General features: G+C 54.6%; 1 protein-coding gene across 4 annotated transcripts in view; it reads right to left on the bottom strand.

Annotated features, from left to right (window-relative positions):
• Nucleotides 1-2,992: 2,992 nt before the first annotated feature.
• Nucleotides 2,993-20,107, bottom strand: part of SCAPER (S-phase cyclin A associated protein in the ER) — a 144,372-nt gene continuing 127,257 nt past the window's right edge. For all 4 annotated transcript variants that reach the window (XM_028502379.2, XM_036013194.1, XM_028502377.2 and 1 more), the window contains 3 exons: nt 8,236-8,427; nt 5,546-5,597; nt 2,993-3,429 (listed from right to left, as the gene is read on the bottom strand). In XM_028502379.2, the coding sequence (XP_028358180.1) occupies nt 3,329-3,429; nt 5,546-5,597; nt 8,236-8,427 (345 nt within the window). In that variant the 3' untranslated portion in view covers nt 2,993-3,328. The remainder of the gene's footprint in view (nt 3,430-5,545; nt 5,598-8,235; nt 8,428-20,107) is intronic.

Here is a 20,107-nt window from a genome sequence, read left to right as displayed (position 1 = left end):
GAGATACGTAGGGTTAATGAGGACCAGCTTTACCTCTTCAGCATCCAGAAACGGTTTTAATAATCAGGGTTATTCTTCGAGGTTTCGTTCCCTTAACTTAGACCATTCCCTCCCAAACAGAAATATAGGTATTTCCTTTTACCTTGTGGTTGGCTTAAACTGCCAACTAATCTTTAGAAAACTTTTGGTTTATGCAGAATATTAGGTTTTGTTATTTAAAAAAAAGGAAAATGGGTTCTTGAATGCAGAAGACTTTCACTAATGGTGGTTGTCAATTAGCTCCAAATTTTTGCATTTGACAGATTACAGTAGTTTAATGTTTCAAGTGGAAGCATCCAGTTGCAGCCATCTCTTCCTTCATCATCCACAGATCAAAACGTCTAATTCCTTCTTTTGATATTTACTTGAGCGTGTCTGGTTCTGGGTGTTGGGAAGTGATGGAAGTGGTTGCCGTGTATTGGGATGGCTGCAGCTGCCTGTTTGTGTGAAGCAGCAGCAGCAGCAGCTCCTCCCCCAGCCCCCCACACCCCAGTCTGCTAGCCCCGCATAGGGACACACCGTCTCCCACCCAGGTTCCGCGGGGAGGTGTCAGGTCTGTGGTGGGTTAGTTACATTAATCAGTTTTAATGGTTCCCAGATCATCTTTATACACCCCCCGCAATACAGTAGGGATTTTCTTGTAAATTAGATTAGCTGTAACAGTCACAAGTGTTGTGTATTATGTTTACTGCCCTGTGAAAGTGACAGCCAGTCGTGGAGTAAAAAGTTCAGCAGAAGAGGCTATGGGTGGGAAATGGGAGCTAGTTATTCGACTAGATTAACTTTAGAAGAAGACATTGTATGAGTATTTAATAATTTGGATAGCTCTATGAAACTGAGGCCGTAAAGGGATTCCCTGAGATAGAAAAGATTACGCCACCAAATCTAATACATATTGAAAGGCTGCCTACTTCTGGGAAATGCAGAGTCCCGGTGCCAGTATCTCCAACCAAGTTTAGTATTTAACGGGCTGTGGGACAGAAATCAGCTTTTCAGGTTCGAATATGGAACAGCTTAACATTCAGTTTTCTCGGAACTGCAAATATTGGGTTAAAGCGAGACATTGTCTAAAAACTGTTCTCTAGAAAACAAGAGATTCTGCTAGTGCCGCTCTGGGGGAGGGGCAAATGTCCCCCCACATCGAGTTGGCTCTTTTCCTCGTGAAAAAGCACAAGAGGAGGATAAGCTGAGTAGCAGTGGGCCGGGGAGAGGAAACAATGAATGAACAATAAACTATTTGCAGAGAAGTTGCAATGGAGTTGATAAGAGCAGGAAATTCACAGTTTATTAAGCGGATGGAGGGGAGATTAGAAGCTTTTCCATGCAGGTCTGATTGATGTGAAGGAAAACTTTCTTTGAGATACAGATTCGGTGCCATGAGGAGGACTGTGTAAGCAGTTCCAGGCTAGCACCTCGTTGACAGAGGCTGTGCGTGGCGTTGGGGATACCTGGGGCCAGACTGGTAACGGGAGGCGGGGGAAGCGCACAAGGACCGACTCCCTGGGGATCCCGGTGTGGATCTGGGTGGGGAACGGCCCCCTTTAAAAAGCACGTTTCCGGCCCTGCAGCAATCGCGTCAGGAAGGAGGGAGTGCCAGGTGAGTCCGGCCTTGGGACCAGGGCACCTGCTGCTGGTGAAGCAGGTCGTCCGTCCGCTGGCCCCAGAGCGGCCCGGGAATGAGCCGGGCGCCGAGTGGGGGCGGTTGGGAACCGAAGGCAGGAGATTCCCCGCGCTGGGGTGCGGGGACAGGGAGAGGGAGGGGGAAGAACACGCGTGGCGGGAGTAACCCTCCCCAGGTTACTGAGACCCAAGGGTTTGGCGCTGGCTGGGAGCTCCGGAGAAAACTTCCCGCGGTTCTGCAGCTGGGCTGGGAGGGAAAGGCGGCCGAGAGGTCCGGGCCCCGGTTCAGGGGGAGGCGGGCGCGGGCGCGGACGCAGCGCCCGGGGAGGGAGGGAGGGAGGCAGGCGCGCCCGACAGCTCCCGGGAGCGGGTGCCGGCCCCCGGGCCCCCGTTCGCCTGGGCGGCCCACAGCGGCGAAACCGTCCGCTCCCACTTTTACTCTCGAGTGTGGACGGTGTCTGGGACGGTGATCACCGCTGACTCCATTCGTTACGGCTTTTAGGCAAGTTTCCGACCAGAAAAACTTATTGAGGAGCGTCTTGGAGCAGATCTTACGAATATCTGCTGTTTCCTCTCCGCGCCTGCAAGTCCGGTTGGTGCAGGATGAGGCTCCCCTGCTGTTTGGGGTTTTAAAAGTGGGGCTTCTGCTTTCTCCTCATCTGCAAACCAGTACAAACCCCTCACGCACAGAAGGGGACTTCTGTAGGAAGGAACGTCAGGAGGTGGGCTTGCTTTGGAAAAACGGAAGAAAATTCTCTTTTCTAGCCTCCCAGCCCCGGCCTTGAATCTGATACATATTCGGAACAATTTTTTTTTCCAGCCAGATCTTTGTTCTTGGTCATGTTTGATGCTTATCCGACAGGAGAGATTACCGATGTCACTCAGTGACCGGCTTAGCGTTTCCCGCCGGCCACCAGCCTCCCCGGCAGCAGAGGCGAGAACAGGGCGGACCAGGCCGGCGCCCCTGTCTCGCAGCGGCCGCGCTGCTTCCCAGTTCTCTCGGAAAACACTGCAGGGTGGTTCCCTGGGCTGATCTTTTCGGACCTGGACTTTTTCCCGGAGAGTAACCTCAACCTGCAGGTGGGGCAGCAGGGGCTCTGCACTGTGTGCGATGGAAGTTTGGGCAGATGGATGATCAAGGCTCTAAACTCTTTTCAAGTAGCCCGAAAAACATGTGTGATGAGAATGTAAAAGTGTTATGAAAGTGTCTTTGCTCCAAATCTTAAAGAGGGAAATCCAGAACTAGTTAGCTTTTAAGTCTTTAATTAAGTTACTTCGGGGCTGGAGTTAGCATTCTTTCAAATTCGTATTGCCTTAACAAGAAAAGTCACCATTGCAAACAGAATAAGTTATTTTATTACAAGAACAAAACAGACTTGCTAATTTTGTGTCTAATATCACACATATTACAAATGCAAAGTATGTAAGATTGAAGTTACCAAACTGCAAAATACGGTGCATAAATGAAATAAACAACTTGCCGTGTGAGCAAGTAGAACATTAAAGTATCTACAGTCATTATAAATAGTTCAAAGTATATACCATATCTACAGTCCAGGGGGAGAGTATAAACATGTGAAAATGAGTTTCTTAAGGAACAGTTAGAACGTTTGAGCAATTTGAAATATTAATGAGGGTACTCAAATATAGAACCAACCAAAGCATTTTTTTATTTTTCTTTTTTTAAGAAAAACTGTCGAGCTTCTTCCCAGGCCTGCTGAGGAAATCTGTCAGCCAGCTCAAGATAGTCTTGGGACGCAAGGCATTTTCCTGAGAGGAAAATGGAGAAGAATTAAATGTAAAAAGAGTGAAATTCTTTGAAATCTAAGAAATTAAAATCAATTTGATATCTGAGTATAAAATGGAGACATAACTTCAGATAAACTGTGTCATAATCTATGTAAATGAGATAACTGATCTATCTATAGTATGCAATATATATTTTAATCACAATCTATTTTATGCTCCTAATATATTCAGACATTAGCCCTTATGTGAAACATTATGAAAAAAACTGACAGCCATATATTCTGTCCTTAAATTGGCCTTGACGGGGTAAATATGTATGTAAACTTGACATATTTTCTAAAACAGTTTGTTTAATTGAAAACATGCTTTTAGTTTAAATATAGCTTTGAAAATGCTCAAATCCGGCATTCGGTCACCTAACAAAGCAGAAGGCACTGTTAGGGGCTTTACTGACCACGGGTGTGAGCAAAACAAACAATCCCACCGCTGGGCAGGCATCAAGCAGCGAAGATCTGAAAACCGAAATTCTTCCTCTGGGGTTGGAGTGTGGTGCTTCCAGGAGCTGACTTACACTTAGAGGTTCACTGGGGCCACGGACTCAAAACGACTTGAAACATTGGATGGGGACTTAGTCAGAAGTCCCCCTAAGCCAGGGCTGTCAAACTCATTGTCACCGGGGGCTCCATCAGCCTGGCAGTTGCCTTCAAAGGGCCGGATGTAATGCCAGGGCTGTGTAAGTGTATCTACTCCTTAACAGTTCAGCGAGAGCGTGGCGCTGCCACAGGGTGGAAACAAGGTGCTGGGCCGGATAAAACACGGTGGAGGCCGGGTTCAGCCTGAGGGCCTTGTGTCTGCTACTTGTGCCTCAAGCAAAAGGGGTACAGATTTCAAAGGTGCAGACTGGCAACTTAGTGAGGTGTCATTGTTTTCTTATAAGTCAAGTGAGCATATGAAGAGCGATCACCAAATACAGTGATGCCTCTTTCTGAGTCTCCACTTGCTGTTGTGTGGATTAAACTCAGTGTAGTGGGGGGAAGCATGGAGGTCAGAGAAGAGGGTCCCTGGGAAAAGAAAAAAGGTGGAGACTCCCACAGGCCTCAGCCCACAGAGCAGCAGAGGGGCTGCCTGCCCATACGCAGCAAACCAGCAAATGGTGGCTCATCCTTATAGTAAGGAGAAGGGAATAAAAAAAAATGGCTATACTGCTTACTGTCAAAGAAATTGGTCTACAGTTTTAATAAATGCATTAGAATGCATTTTTGTGGGTATTTTCACATATTCAAAGTTTTAAACCTGGTTTTGTAAGGAATAGCAACATATTATACTTTTCCTGGATTTTCCCAGGTAGCTTCCAATAGTGTTTTTTTTTTTTTCTTTTACAGCTATGACTGAGTCAGGGCAGAACTGAACTTGCACACTACTTGTGGCTTAGAAAAATGATACGAACTATGATGTTCACTTGAGTTTCTAAAAAGGGGCACAGCTTTCCGTTTACTTCTGAGTACCGGAGACAATAGAACATTACGTTTTTTCATGACTTTGTTACAGGTTTAGTTATAGTCTCTTCTATGTACTTTTCAACACCTGCCCACTATGGATAACTGTGTGTGTGTGTGTGTGTGTGTGTGTGTGTGTGTGAGAGAGAGAGAGAGAGAGAGCGCGAGCCCGAGGTGACACCCCCTCCCCCGCACTGCTGCAGAAGTTGAATTTAGGGGGAAATAGGGACGACTAGCACCGATGATTTTATTTTGAACACGGACAGGGAACCAAAGCTACGTGGCGTCAGCATCTGTGTAAGTAACGCAGGCCACCACTAGTGATCTGAGCGTCTCCTGCGTTACTAAATGCGTTTAGCAATCCCTCATCGCTTACTGTATCTCCCGTGTGGTGGGTGTGAAGTGCACAAAGATGTTTTGTGCTTCCCTTTTACCTCCGTGGACTTCCCTGGATGTTCTGATACTCTCATGACTGACGACAAAATCGACTTCTTTACTCACCGAAATGCACTTGCTATCTAAATCTCAAATATTTTAGGCAATGTAATAAATTAATTTCTCCACTGGCTCCAGAAGGTGGAGGGAGAAGCACGTCGGTCCAGCTAAGGAACACACGGCGTGGAGTTTCAGGAGAGACGTACCTTTGGGCTGAGGAGCCTGGGCATCCGCCTGACTTCGATTCTGTGCAAAGTCCTGTGTGAGACAAGAAAAGCGTTTTTATCCAGCTGAGGAGCAGAGGATTTCACTGAGGGCGGCTTTAAAAATGCTTCTGCATTCTGAGACAACTATCGTTGCGTGAATACTTCAGAGCCCAAATATAAAAGCTGAAGGAAGGTTCTCATAAATTTAAGTCAAACAGAGATGACTCTTATATCTGGTCAGCTATCACCAGGGCCGGCTTGCTGCCTCCTGTGGAAACTGCAATTTGCATCTAACAAAACACTTCAGTCAAATTTACTGTCTTAAAATATTGACAATTGTTGACATTTTTTTAAAAGTACAACTAAAAGCTGTTAGGTATTCTGTAGCTAAATCTTAAAAAAATTTTTAAAGTTTTATTTATTTAATTTTAGAAGGGAAGGGAGGGAGAAAGAGAAAAAGAGAAACACCAATGTGTGGTTGCATCCCACACGTCCCGCACGGGGGACCAGGCCCGCAACCCAGGCATATTCCCCAACCGGGAACTGAACCAGTGACCCTTTGGTTTGCAGGCCCGCACTCAGTCCACTGAGCTATACGAGTCAGGGCTGAATCTTAAATTTTAATAATTTTACTTTTGGATGTAAAATGAAAAATGTAGAACAGAAAAATTTCAGAAACTATCAGATCTTACTTTTAATATTTTCTAGTGGCTAGTAATAATCTAATACATGGCGGCCTTGCAGAACCGTTTTATAAACTAAAACTGAACATATTTTTATTTCCCTGAGCACACTTATTTATAGAAAAAAAAAACTTAAGTCCACTATTCTAACATTCTGTCTTATCCCAAAAAAGCATTCTAAGAAATCAGTGTAGCATTTAGAGAATTTTTGTGTTAAAATATATGTTAACTGTGTGTTAAATGTACGTTTACTTACATTGGAATGTCTGTGGAATGTAATAGAGAAGAATATATTTAGAACCATCTGAAGATCAGTAACAGATGAAAACAAATAATATATATATATATATATGATCTTTACTACTTTAGATTCTGGTATCATTTGTATTTTTATAAACTGTTTCCCAAGCAGTTGAAAATGTACGGGACTAAGTTGATACAGACGCAAAGTGTGCTCTTTGCTCTGCTCCGTCCCGGTGAAGGACCCTCTGCTCAGGCCACAAGAACTGCACACTGTGTCCTGCGTCCTGCACACTGCGTCCCCGGCTGTCCCTCCCCCCATTCCTGCCACACTCTTCTGCACAGCACTTAATGCCGTCTGACAAGCTATTTGTCTTCCGTTTGACTCCCCCTCACCCCAACTTTCACGAGAGATCTGTGAAGGCAGGGTTTTCATCTGTTTTACTCACTGTGGCACTGCCAGCGCCCAGAGCGGCGTGCGGCACGCTGCAGGCACTCACAAACTTCCTGCCCAGTGACAGAGGGAACAACTTCAGTGAAAGATCACAGTCTTAAGAATCCCTAAGAAGTATTTTCTATCCACTCCAATCCTCAATTTCTAAGAAAATGTGTGGAACACTACATATTGGCCTGATGGCTTTATTAATATTTCGATTTAACCATAACTTTATGGGAATTCGTACTAGACCTATAGATCTGAATATCTTTGAAAAAATTTTCAGAAAATGGAACCCAGCCTCAAATAAAACAACTAAGCTGGAAATAAAATATTTCTGAATACAGTTGACCTAGTTGTGTTTGTAAGTTGATCACTTAAAAGAGGACTGTTTATAAAAGGTAAAGCACGACTTAGAAACACTACTGTTTCTAAGGGGAAGGAGGGCCTGGGCCTCTGGCCGTCCCAGCCAGCCGGGCACCGTCACCCCCCGACAGGGACGAGTGCACACGAGCCAGAACCAGGGACTCCAGCAGCACGGAGCTCGGCTTTCCGTCCCATCATTATATTATTGTCTGCTAATCACGTGTGATTCAAGGAGAGTAAACTCTTTGGTTTTGTGATGGAGTTTCTGAAAGAAAATGGAGAACTTTCAGGAAAAATGACATACGGGGACAGAAAAAAATATGGGATTAGCGATTTGCAGGTATTACAGAACAGACAACCGGACTTTTGTACTGCTGGCTGACCGAGTTACTGCAGACGTGGAAATTCTGCTTTGCTTTGCTACAGCAATACTGCTGGTGCCAGCCCTACACGAGGCAACTGGACCAGAAAACAGAAGGCCCTGGCTGAAAGGTTCTGAGTTTTCTAAAAGCAATATAACAGGTTTTTATTATATACACAGATGTGTGTGTATATATGAATAATATTTATTTAAACATTTACAAATAAACTGAAGTTTTAATTGATCTTTCTTCAGCAATCATTACCTGTCCCCTCATAGCCAGACTAAACTGTACCAGTAAGATAAAAGGAACCATTAAAGGCTTAAAGAAGTCTGGCAGTCTTTTGAAAACATTTCCTCAGTGTGGGCTTACTTCATTAATTGGGAAAAATACCCTTCCCTTGAGATCCTACAACTAGAAATATGCAACACTCAGCCCCAGTTTTACCATCCCGGTATTTTAGAAATTAATTTCCAAGCACAGAAATATGTGAGACTTCCACAAGGTAGTGTGCGGACGGCAGGAGTACAACTGGTTCACCCTTCCCCTCCGACAGCGTCCGCTCACACACACGGCCGGGGACTGGGCACAGCACGGAGGTACCTGAATGAACGTAGCCAGCAGCACACAGCTCATCTCCTGCTCCAGGATGACCTTGTTCTGGCTGTTGTTGTAACAAGCGGCGATAAGGGAGGGGAACAGCACCTTGACCAGCCGAGGGTCACTGAAGTACTGGAAGGGCAGCTGGCACAGCTTCTGCAGCACCGTGGGGTGGCGTCCGGACTGCACGATGACCTGGGACAGAGGAGCAACCCACGTCAGCTGCCGACCTCCCCTCGCCAGGGGTCGGGGAGAACCGTGGAGAGCAGGCTGCAGGAGCGTGAGGGGGAAGAGAAGACTCCTCACTCTCTACCCGAGCTTCCGTTAAGTGACATTCGAAAGTAGCAGAAAATACAGTAATCTCACCCCCTAACCTAAGGAGAAGATTCCGTCAGTGCTGCAGCCCCTGGAGGGAGGCAGCCTGCACGACGCGGACCTCCGGCACGCACAGCGGCAGCCGTGCCCCCAGCGCTCCCCTCCCCGGGAGCAGGGCAGCCATTTCCTTAAAGCCTGCAACGGCTCCCTCGCCAGAAGGACACCCTCTCCCGCAGCCCGGCCCACGGCAGCCGCCCCGGCTGCTCGCGGAGTACACCGAATGCAGATAAATCTATTCCGTATGCAGACGGGCCCTGGGAAGAAAAGGGGATTGTAAGGGGAGCGGACAGCTTCAGCCCGGGCTCCAAAAGGTCCCTCCTCCGACCCACACTCCTTATCTGTGTTTCCATCAGTGCCATTGAGTCTAAAAGGAGAATTGTTTAGATAAATGAGACCTTTGTCTTGAAGCAGTCTAGGTTTACAGCTGTGTACATTTTAAGAAACGGGCGATGCAATTAATGGGCCTGTAGGGAAGCCCTCCTGATTTACTCCCCGGGCCCTCACGATAAACTAAGAAATGTCAGAATCAGATATGTTTCCAGCAACCCCGACGAGACAGTCCTGAAACGAAAGAGGTGGGTGACCCCACGTCTTGGTATCGGGAGGACCTCGTGGAAGGCTGGGAACACTGTAAAATCTAAGGTCGGGACGGTACATTGTACTTGGAAAAACACCATTTTACAGGTACACGGGCAGGCAGGACTGCATTCAAATTAAAACCAGAAGGAAAGAAGGAGGCAGCAGAGGCAGGAGAAACATAAATTACAGGGATTTACAAGTTTTCAAAGCACTTTTAACAATACTCTAAGAACACACTCTCAGATGATAATGCAGTTTGGTTTAAGAACAAAACCAACAGAGTAATAGTTCGCATATTTTAGTTCAATAGCTAAAATGACATCAAAAACCTTTAGAGAATGTTGATGGGGACTTGTTAATACCTTCCAATCCAGCAGGAATTTTAAAGACTCGCAGCACGGCAACTCGGCACAGGGCTGTGTGCTGCCGTTTCTGACACTGGCTGAGAAAGGTATGTCCCGTCATCTACTTTATCGATAAAGCATCTACTTAAATCTGTAATTATTAGCCATGAGTTTTGTAGCACAGCCCAATGATCACCACTTTAGAATTCACAAGGATACCATTAGAAGTCTCTTTCTCCCCTTTGACAAAAATTAAGAACACGTTTTTTATTTGGAAGTTAGTTGTTAAAATACTATTATCAGAAGACTCACTAATTGAAAAGTTATTACACTGGCCGGCCTGGCTGGCACGGGCACAGTCTTAGCTCAAAAACGATTCCTGGTTCCTGGTAAGTGAGCAGAGAACAGGAGCGCCCACCGGGACCTGCCTCCCCCCAGACCCCGGACCCCCACTGAGGTGGTGCAGAGCCCTTAGGGGCCTGGGAGCCCCCCAGGGACAGAGCAGAGCAGCCTGTGGAGGAGGTGAGTTTACAGAGGTCACCAGCAGTGCCGAGAGACGATGGACTTGGAGTCCCCGGACTGTGAAGAGACTCACGGGTGCAGGCAGTCTGGCCACCTTGGGGCAAGGAGTGCCACCCCCAGGACCACCTAGCACAGACCACCAGGGTACGGGTCAGGGGTCCACGCGGGGTGGTGCGAGCCACACCCCTGCCTTGCTGTGAGGACATCTCCTCGGCAGTGCCTTTGGATCGTGTTCACACACTGTGGGGCGGGGGGGGGCAGGGTCGGGAGTCCGGATGGGGCTGGCCTGTCTCACTGAGACTCGGGGAGACTGCTGCTGGGTGGTTCACGTGGGCTTGGGGGTCGGCTGGATTAGGCTGAGCACTCCCTTCAGGGCAGGGACAGAAGGCCAGGGCGCCGACAGCCCGACCTGGACGCTCAGGGCCCTGGGGTGTGAGGTCGGGGCTGTCTTCTCTCATCCAGGCCCTAAGGTGGCCAAACGTCACCGTGGACGGCCTGAGTGCTCCAAAGGCAGGGGAGAGCCAACAGAGAGTTCTCGTGGCACACGCAGGTCCTGCTGAAGGAAAGGGCCGCACACGATTCGGGGAAAGCTCAGATTTACACCACCGTGTTTTCCGTCTGCTTTCCGGATGGAGCTGTGACTAAAGCAATGACGGCTGGTCCGTCACCTTTGCTTACAAAGATGGGTACCACCCTGAGCCTGCCAGGCCACCTGCCCCTCCCTCAGGCTACACAGGCCACCACCAACCTAAAGGGGCTTCCCACGGAACACTGCACCACGCCGGGAGGGGCCTGGATGGCCCCCTCGCACCGAGAACCAACCACCTCTCAGATACATGATGTCCACTGTCAGCTAGCCGTGCGACCAGGGCAAATGGCCCAACAGCTCTGGGTTTGAAGGTAAAGAATTTCTTAAAAAGTAAACTTTTCATTGATGTACACATACCCCTTAAGCGAACAGCTGAATTTTCACCAGGTGAACATAACTGTGTGGCCAGTACCCCCAGAAAGCAAACAGGACCGAGGTGCTTGATCTCCACCCCCCCCCCCCACCAGCAGACATGCTCACTGATCTTGGGAGGGGGGGAGGGACAGAGAGAGGGGGAGAAACATTGGTTGGTTGCCTCTCATATGTGCCCTGACCGGGGACCGAACCCACAACTCAGACATGTGCCCTGATTGGGAATCAAACCTGTGGCCTTTTGTTTTATGGGATGACACTCCAACCAACTGAGCCACGCCAGCCCGGGCTGAATCTTCGAATACAGCCTCTCTCACGGAAAATTACACTGCTGTGTTTCGAATGTGAGACCAATTGTGGGGACACTCTCTGACTGTCCTGGAACATCAGAGGGAGACTTGGGTCCCGGGTCCACTCCTGATCCCCCTCTGGAGAGGCCGGAGGGCATGACCCGCAGTCACTGAAGGGGTTTTTTCCCCAGGCCCTGGCCCTCACCACTCTTTTCTTTAGTATCACTGGGTCAGAAGAGGGAGAGGCACGGAGAGAGATACTCCCACGTCCTCTTCTTGCTGGAACCACCAGCAGTTCTGGGAAGAGGCTTTAGAAGAGGGAACAGCATGCACCACAGCCAGGGGGAGAGCGGGCAGGGGACGTGAGTGCGGGCGGTAGGAAGGGACGTGGAGCAGACGTGTGGGCATGCCGGTTCTCGTGTCTGCTGACCCGTGGCTCCAATCTCTGTCCTTCCTACCAGGGGTCGCCGGGCACCCGACGGAGGACAGGCAAGGGCTCCAGGTGAGGCCAGCAGACACTGCCTGGGTCTCTGGCGCTATGTCTGCAGGGACACAGAGGTGTCCTGCTCTTGCGCGCAGGGAGACGAGCTCTGTGCACAAGTGACAATGACCGAAGGAGCCTGAGTCATCAGGGGAGGGAGGGCGAGGTACTGGGAGACCCCACGGGAGGGAGAGGTTACTGCTCACTGACGGGACTGTGGACATTCAGGGCTGGACCTGAGCTGGGCACCTGGAAACAGGTGGAGAATTTGGAGGAGAAAAGCAGCCCCCAGGTTCACTGCCAGCCCGTCCTGGTCTGCACTGGAGCCTGGAGCCCAGATCACAGTGCCAGTCTGTCCGTCCCGGTGACACACCTTGCTGTGTCTCACGTGGCCTTTTCATGGCACGTGAGTGATATGAGAGATCCCTCTCTCTCCTTCTCACAAGGCCACCAATCCCAATACATTAGGACCCCACCTTTATGCCTCCTAAAAGCCCTAAATGTGACTTCCAGTGAGGTCACATTGGGGGTTAACACACGAACTGGGGTGACACCCGTGGTTCCGCATCGCCCGGCCAGAACGACGTCTCACTAGAGAGGTCATTTCAGAGGTGGAGGGGTCACTGGTCTCTCAGTGGCCTTGGGCCATGGCTGTGCAGGCTAAAGGGCCTGGTCTCAGGCAGCCTGCCTCTGGTCAGCTAACCACTCTGAGCTCCAGGGTCCTCTCCATAAAGCAGGACGGGCGGCGGCCTCCGGGGCTTCGACGAGGCTCACGTGAGACAGTCTGTGGCCACGCTGCACAAACCAGCGCGGTGAAGGCTCTGCCTCTTGGCGTCCTCCTCTGGGGCGTCCGGCTTCCCTGTGCCTGCAGGACCCGGCACCCCGCAGTGTGAGGCTCACGCATGTTTCCCAGGACACACGAGGGCCCCTCGCCGGGGCAGAGACCTGGCCGCGTGGGCCCTCCTCCGCGGGGCCCCTGCCTGGCCCTGCCTGCACAGGATGGAGCACTGCAAACAGAGCTGGGGCGCCAGCCAGGCTCCTGGGGTGGGGAGTGCAGCTGACGGCTCTGGAGAGAAGATCCCAGCGTGAGGGCGATCCGAGAGACACGGGTCAGGGGCGCAGAGAGAGGCTCAGCGGGCTCTGTGCTGAGGCCGTCGCACTGGACGCGACGAGCCTAAAACAGCAGGGAAGGCCAGCGCTCGCAGGCCGGGGCCACACAGACCCAGGGAGAGCTTCCCTCCAAGCCCGTCGGGAAACAAACCCTCAGGCCCAGGGCCGTGTCCTCGCTCTGTCCCGCGCTGCTCTGCTGGGGGCTAGCTCGTCCCCGTCTCCTCCTGGGAGCTCCAGGGCCGCGTCTGACCCAGAGACCGCACTGGCCTCCCACCGTGACGCCTTCGGTCTGCACCGCTGGTCCCCGTGAAAGACTGTTGGGCCCCCCCGAACCAGAGGTAGAACCTAGCCCCAAAATCACGGCATCAGGAGCCCTCATGGCTGGGACTCGGGCCCTGCTAGAGAGACCCCACAGAGCTCCCGAGGCCGCTTTCTGCTACGCGAGGACGACGCGAGGCGGCCCTCTGCCGCCCGGGAAGAGCGCTCCCCCCGGAACCCGACAGACGGCCTTGTGGCCTTGGGCTTCCGGACTCCAGAACCTGAGAGGCCAACCTGTGCTGCGTGTAAACCACAGTCCGTGGCACGTTGTTCCTGCAGCCTGACCGACGGGGCCCTCCCCACAGACTCCGTGCTGGGAGGAGCTGCACCCTCCCCTGGGAGGAAGCTGGGCTCGGAACCCGCAGGGCCCTGGGCACCCCCAGTCTGTCTGCAGAGACCGTCCACCTACGTCAGGTGGGCAAACCCGGATGACCTTCCTATTTCATAAGACAGAAACCGAACACTCAGAAAGTTCAAAGGCCTTGCCCCAGGCCCCCAGGCAGCTGGGGGACTCCTGAGCGCCGGCTCCTGCTCTCCCCCGGGCCCACCCGGGGCCGTCAGAGGCGCGAGGCGCCTCTCCCTGGGCAGAGGGGCTCTGTCGCCACGCCTCAGCTCACTGCCCTGCCTGGCCGCCAGCCAGCTTCTCGCACAGCCTCGCCAGCCCAGATGCAGATGAGGATGACACTCTGCCATGCCAAACAGACGCAACCGACCGACACACACAGACTAAACCGACACAAAAGGCCTTTCTTCAAGAACCTGTGTTCTGCTTGGCTGGGTACCAAATGCCCAGTTCTCGGCTGTGCGCTGGGCTGTGCCAAGGGTTTGTCTCCAACTATCGGATACGAGAACGTGAGCGCGAGGAACAACAGGGGCTGGACGTGTGACCCTGGAGCAAGCACCGTCCTGCGATGGCCTCGCAGCCGGCCACCTGCCAGGTTTCCAGAACCTGGTCTCACATTTTTTAAACAAATGCCCCCATGTGTACTTACAGCGAGAATCCTCGGTACGGCTCACGCGTGTGGGAAGGACGAGCTGCCCTCATGTCCCGGGATCCATGGAGAGGAGACTGTGCAGGTTCCATCACGTTGCACAGAGGAAGCCGCGACTCTCCTCCCCCCGAGGGGGCCCTCCCTCCAACCCCGACAGCCTGGAGGGCGGCCAGGAGCCGGGTGGTGAGCGAGCAGACGAGTCGTCCGTTCATCACGGGCCTCCCGAGCCTCCGTCCGGCCCGGCGTGGTGCGAGGCACCCGGAACGGGGCAATGACGAGTCAGAGCCAGCCCTGCCCTCACAGGGGACCCCGTCTTCCCACAAAACCCGCGTCTGTCCCTGACAGGGAGCCTCTCTGACCTGCAGCCGTCTACCAGTTGACATGTGGGGAGCAAGCCCGATACGAGTGAGCCCCCGTTTCCAGCAGTCTCTAGGCCGTCGGCCCCGTGCGGGGTGTGTCCCTTTACCCGGCGCCGCACCCCTGGTGTCCGGAGCAGTGCCCAGCACGGCTGCTGACCGGCACCAGGCACTGTGCTCACTGTCTGGGGAAGGAATGGGCGAGGACGGAGCGCAGGTGCCCGAAACCACCATCCCGGGGCCTGAGACGCCCCCACTCCGCCAGCACCCCCTCATCCCAGTCTCTCGGCAGCCCAGAGAGCAGGGGCAGCATGGGGCACGGCAGCCTCTCCCGGCAGGCCCCGGGAGCTGGCCCGCCGCGCCCAAGGCCGGACGGCAGCGTCGGTCGGCGTGGCGGGGAGCGACGTCACACAAGACGGTGCAGACAGTTCGGTCTCACCAAGGCCGCATCTTCACGCCCGAGAACTCTTGTTTGGTTTTTTCCCTTTTCTCGTCAGAGACAAGGTGCCCTCAACAGAGGACAAAAACAGGTGTCTAGACATCTCAACTCACCGAGGGAGACAGCCAAGATCGCCTGTAAATCACGGGAACAAAGCATATTTTTGTAGCAGGGTAGACACAAAGTAGCTGCCGCATTCCTCCCTCGGAACAGGTCCTGCTGCAAAGCTCCGGCGAGGCGGCCGCGCCAATGCACGTCGCTCCCGACAGGCCTGGTCACACCCGACGCCGGGGCCTGGAGGCCGTGCAGGAGTGGTCTCGTTTACACACCACGGAGCAACCTGGCCAATCTGTCCCCTTGCACAACCCGACTCAGAGCAGAGGAGCACACAGATTCCCTCTTCCCTTCCAGGCGGGTCCGGGGAGGGCGGGGACTGTGGGGGGCCGTGCAGGAGGCAGCCTCCTCCCACGGTGGCAGCAGAGCTTCACGGAGGGACAGGCGCAGCCAGGGCCAAGGCCAGAGGCTGAAGCCGGACGCCGTGGCCTGGCCTCTCGCAGGCTCTGCAGACCAGGGGACCCCAGGGAAAGCAGGGGTGAGCGGCTGTCCCGCGTGTCCCCCAGGGAAACTGGGCGAGAAGCCAGGCTGCGGTTCTCGGCTGCCTCTGGGAAGCGGGCTGTGAGCCGGGGGCCAGCGCAGGGGTGCAGGGGAGGCTCCCGGGCGGCCCGGCCTCCGACGCCCTTCTGCTCGGGCAGGGGCACCCTGCCTCAGAGCCAGGGCCCTGCTCACAGCCCTGGGGCCCATCGTCCTGCCCCCCCACAGTGTGGTGGACTCCAGGACACGCGTTCTCCTGCCAGCCGGGCACTGGGGCTCCTCCTCGCCCAGAAGAAAGGTCCCCAGGATCTCGGCCGTCTCGACCTGGGCTCCTCACTCGGCTCTGCCTCCCCAGTGCCCGTCAGAATGAACAGCTCCAGCCCCCGGACCTGCCAGGCGATTCTGCATCCAGAACCTTTGCTCACGGCCTTTCCTGGGCCAAGGATGTCTTTCCCACCGGCTGCTGGGAAGCGTCCAGTCCCCTCTCAGCACCAGCTCCAGCGGCATCCGCAGCCACGAGGACCCTCCAGCACACACCCAGGAGCACCTGCTGTCATCCCCCCCTCGCCGCCCGGATGTGAGCGGCCGGAGGCAGGGACTCCGAGTGTTCATGTCCCCTGCGTGCCGGTGTCTAGGACAGTGCCTGGAGCAGACGAGCCTCGCGCTGACAGCCCGTGGCCAGGCGGTGGGTTGCATTCGTGCCCGCACCTCCCAGCACACGACTCGACGCGGCGTGGTCATTTTGTACGAGGGATGAACGAGGGAAGGATGAGTGGCAAATGTTCACGTGGACACAAAGCTTATGCCCCCCACGGGGAGCGGTGTCCAGCCTTCTGCTCCGTGAGAAGCGTCCCCCTTTGCGCTGAAGCGCGTTCCGAATCCCCTGCAAACACGTGCTACCGCACGGGGGGGCCGAGCCAGGTGGTCTCACACACCTGCCCAACCCTGAAAATCGGATCCCACAGTCCGTCAGGACCACCCCCCACAGCACTGTTCCCACGTGATTCAGGTTTGAGGGAGCGCCTGCAGAGCACAGGCCTTGGAAATGAAACAGACTCGCCACGTCGCCACACACTTGAGGGAGCGCCCCGCTCCGCTCCTCTGAGAGCCTGTGTCCTGTCCGCCGCTGGGTCGGGGAGCGCAGAGGCCGGCCACCGAGAGCCGCAGCGAGCGCGCCAGGAGCAGCGGGACCCGGTGCTGTCAGCCAGGAGCCCCGCATGCCACCCGTTCCTGTACAATTGTTACATTTCAATATGGTTAAAAAAAAGCTTAGAATATTTTCTTATTAAGAATGAAAAAAGCCGCAACACGAGACATGCCATCTTCAAGCTCTTCTCTAGCAGCTATTCTGATTTTCTAGTCCGGGCCCTTTAAGAGAACTTCGCGTTGCACACACACACACGCACACGCGTGCACACACATGCAGTGCGTGCTGCTGGAGAGACCGTGACCGTCACAGACTGACAGGGTGCGTGTGGAGGGTGGGGGCTGGGTGAGTGGAAGCACACCGTGAAGGATGTCTCGACGCAGACGCTCTGCTGGGCCTTGGACCTTTCCTGCGAGGACCGCGGGCGCCCAGCCTTTCTTCCTGGCGCCCCTGGGCGGCGTGAGAGCAGGGTGAGCCCCTGTGGCGCTGAGGCGCAGGACTCCCCGGCCACCTCCTCGCAGCGGCAGGGAGCGTGGGCCTGCACCTCGGAGACCTTACGGGCACGCAGCGCTGGCCTGTGACAACGTTATTTAATGATGAAAATGTAATAGTGGTCCGGTCTCTTTGTAGTTCAGTTTACTGCTTTCTCAAGTGAAATAAATGGTCTCTCGGATTTCTCTGGCTTTCATCTCCCTGCTCTGAGTACAGTAGGATAAGGTTTCAATTAAGGCCCATTAACTGCTCCGAGTGATTCATGTCAGACGTCTTTCCCAGTGTCTTTTCCTGACACGATCTCGGAGCACCTCTGCCTCTGCCGTGTCGTCAGCCGCACAGCGGCCCATCCGGGCAGAATTACGCGGGTGTGAGGTCTGCCTCCCTCCCACTCCTGCAGCCCGCGGTGGTGAGCGGAGGTCCCCCGCCCCGCCCCACCGCCGCCTTCTTGACAAGCATCTGGCGATCACCGGTCAGTGTCCCACTCTGAGAGGCGTGTCCTGGGATGGAGCTGGCGGCTGGGCCACGGCAGCGTGCCCAGTGGCAGCCCAGGGACCCCGGCAGGAGGGGCCCTGGTGCTTCGCGTCCTTGGGCACACGGAGGGTCCCACGGGCAGCGACAGGCCGAGCTCCCTCCAGGGCCTCCACAGCTGGGGCACTCGGGCAGCAGAGACGCCTCCGTGGGGTGGTGGCCAGTGCTGGAGCTGAAGGGTGGACGCTGCACACCTTCCCCACTGTGAGCGGGGAGCCCGGAGGTGGACAAGGATGATTTCCGGGACATCACAGAGGCGGCACCTGTTCTGGCCAGAGAACGAGCACCATGGGGTGTCATCAGCACGACCATGTCTCACAGCCGAGAAGCGGCACCTGGCAGGTGAGTGCCCTGCCTGGACAGCACGGGCGCTGGTGGGATGGCCGGGACAGGACTGAAGTCGCCTGGGCCCAGAGCCCACCGCGAGGCCCGCCCTCCCCTCCAGCCGGAGCACCGCGGCCAGTGCCTGAGAGCAGAGACCGCCCCCCCCCGCCCCCCCGGTGGCCCCGGTAGACGCACGGCAACTGCTGAAAGCACGAAGGTTCCCGAAGGGATTTCAGAAAAACCCTCTAAACTGCCCTCAGGAGACTCGCTGTTCAAACGAGCAACATGGTGACTTGGGCGTTTGAGTGCAGACCCTCCCACGACGGGCTTTCTGGGAGTGGGACGCACCTGCCGGAGGCCGTCTTCTGTCTTAAACCCCAGTCGCAGGAAGCCGGGGCAGGTCTGCCGTGACACCGCCACCCACCTGGCGGGCTCAGGCCCCAGGGCGCCGGCGCACACGACCGGGAGTCGGTGTCGGGGCCTCCGTGCCACGAGGGCGTGCGCCGTTCTCACAGCCGCCCTGTGAGCCGGGCCTCCTTGTCTCTGGCTCGTCCGGGCACAGGGACACTCGGGACAGCAAGCTGCCCGTTCACCGTCCCCTCCTCCAGGGGCGGGGGCTCGGGACAGGACCCGTGCTCCTGCGCGGTGCTGTCTTCTCAGAACAGGGTTTGCGGGACATGAAACGGAATTTCCTGTGGGTTTCAGATCCACTGGCTCCAGCAATAACAAAACGAACAAGTTTCTCTTAGAGCGGACTCGAAGATCAGTAGTCCATAGCACCAAAGACACAGCTCTTACATTCTCAGGGGAGAGTCGGCTCAGGAGGTTTGACCTGTGAAGCAGCAGGGCTGCATCCTCCCCACTCCCGGGCTGCTGGACCCTCTTCTGCGGTGCTGTGCCTGAGGAGTGACGCATGATCTTAGCATCCGACAGTTCATCCAGCAGGTATTTACCGGGGCACCGTGGAGTGCGGGGCGGTGCTCTCCAGGTGCGACAGTGAGAGGCTGGGCACGGAGCGCTGGCCGAGGTGCACAACCTGTGTGGAGCACGGCCGCCGTGTGACTCGGGCGTGCCGTCTGCTGCCCCGGGCCGGGCTGTCAGGGCGAGAGGAAGGGGCCGAGGCTGCCTCCCCAGCGTCCCCCCGAGTCCGGCCCCGGACCGTCCCACACAAGCACCTGGGGTCTTGTGGCGGCACGCTCCTGCTCTCAGGTGAGGACACGAAGGCTCTATGTCCAGGGACCCAACCGAGGTCATCGTTCTGGGACAGAGCAGAGGGATGTCCAAGCCCGCTGACCTCAGAGCCCACACTCATCCTCCATGGCGTCCGGCGTGCAGCACCGTCAAAGATCGACTTCAAATCCTCGGCCGCAGACGGACTCTGGGTATGAACCCAGTGTGGCCCCGTGACTGCTGCCGCAGGCCCGCTCTCGGGAGGGCCTGTGGGAACTCGGTGAGCCACAGCCGGGAGAACGCCCCTTTCTCAGCCAGGCCCCAGAGCGCCCTGGCGGGTGCTGGTCCAGGGGCACGGCTGCTGACCATCTCCCAGAGGCTTTGCGCAGGGAAAGAGGCACCCGACGTGAGCACGTGGCACTTCGAACCACCCTCGAGCTGGAAAAGTCACCCAAGAGATGAGGAGGTAAAAAGCACCTCACTTGCATTCTGTACGATGGGCAACCTTTACCACAATCAGACAAAACTGCAAACTGACAAGTGTCTCCACTGTAACACCAGCCAGGTCACTCACTGAACAAATAAAATGTATAAGCGGAGGTTATTTCTAATTAGGAAATTTATTCTTCTACCTTGGGGAAAAACCCCGCATTTTTCTTTGGCACTGTAATATTGAGAATAACTCCAAAACGGCTGCGTTGCTGAAATTCTTGGGCTCTTCCTTAGACACGATATGTATTTATTTCACCAAAGGCGCAGCATTTATCACACAGAGAAAACACGGAAAACCGAGTGCCCGGGTGACAGCTGCAGCGAGCGGCCGCACTCCCTGTGAGGCCAGAGGCCCTGGAGG

The sequence above is a fragment of the Phyllostomus discolor genome, chromosome 12, assembly GCF_004126475.2.
Source record: "Phyllostomus discolor isolate MPI-MPIP mPhyDis1 chromosome 12, mPhyDis1.pri.v3, whole genome shotgun sequence".
In the NCBI taxonomy this organism is placed as follows: domain Eukaryota; kingdom Metazoa; phylum Chordata; class Mammalia; order Chiroptera; family Phyllostomidae; genus Phyllostomus; species Phyllostomus discolor.
Note: the sequence above shows the minus strand (reverse complement) of the source record. Positions and strands in the feature narration are given on the sequence as shown.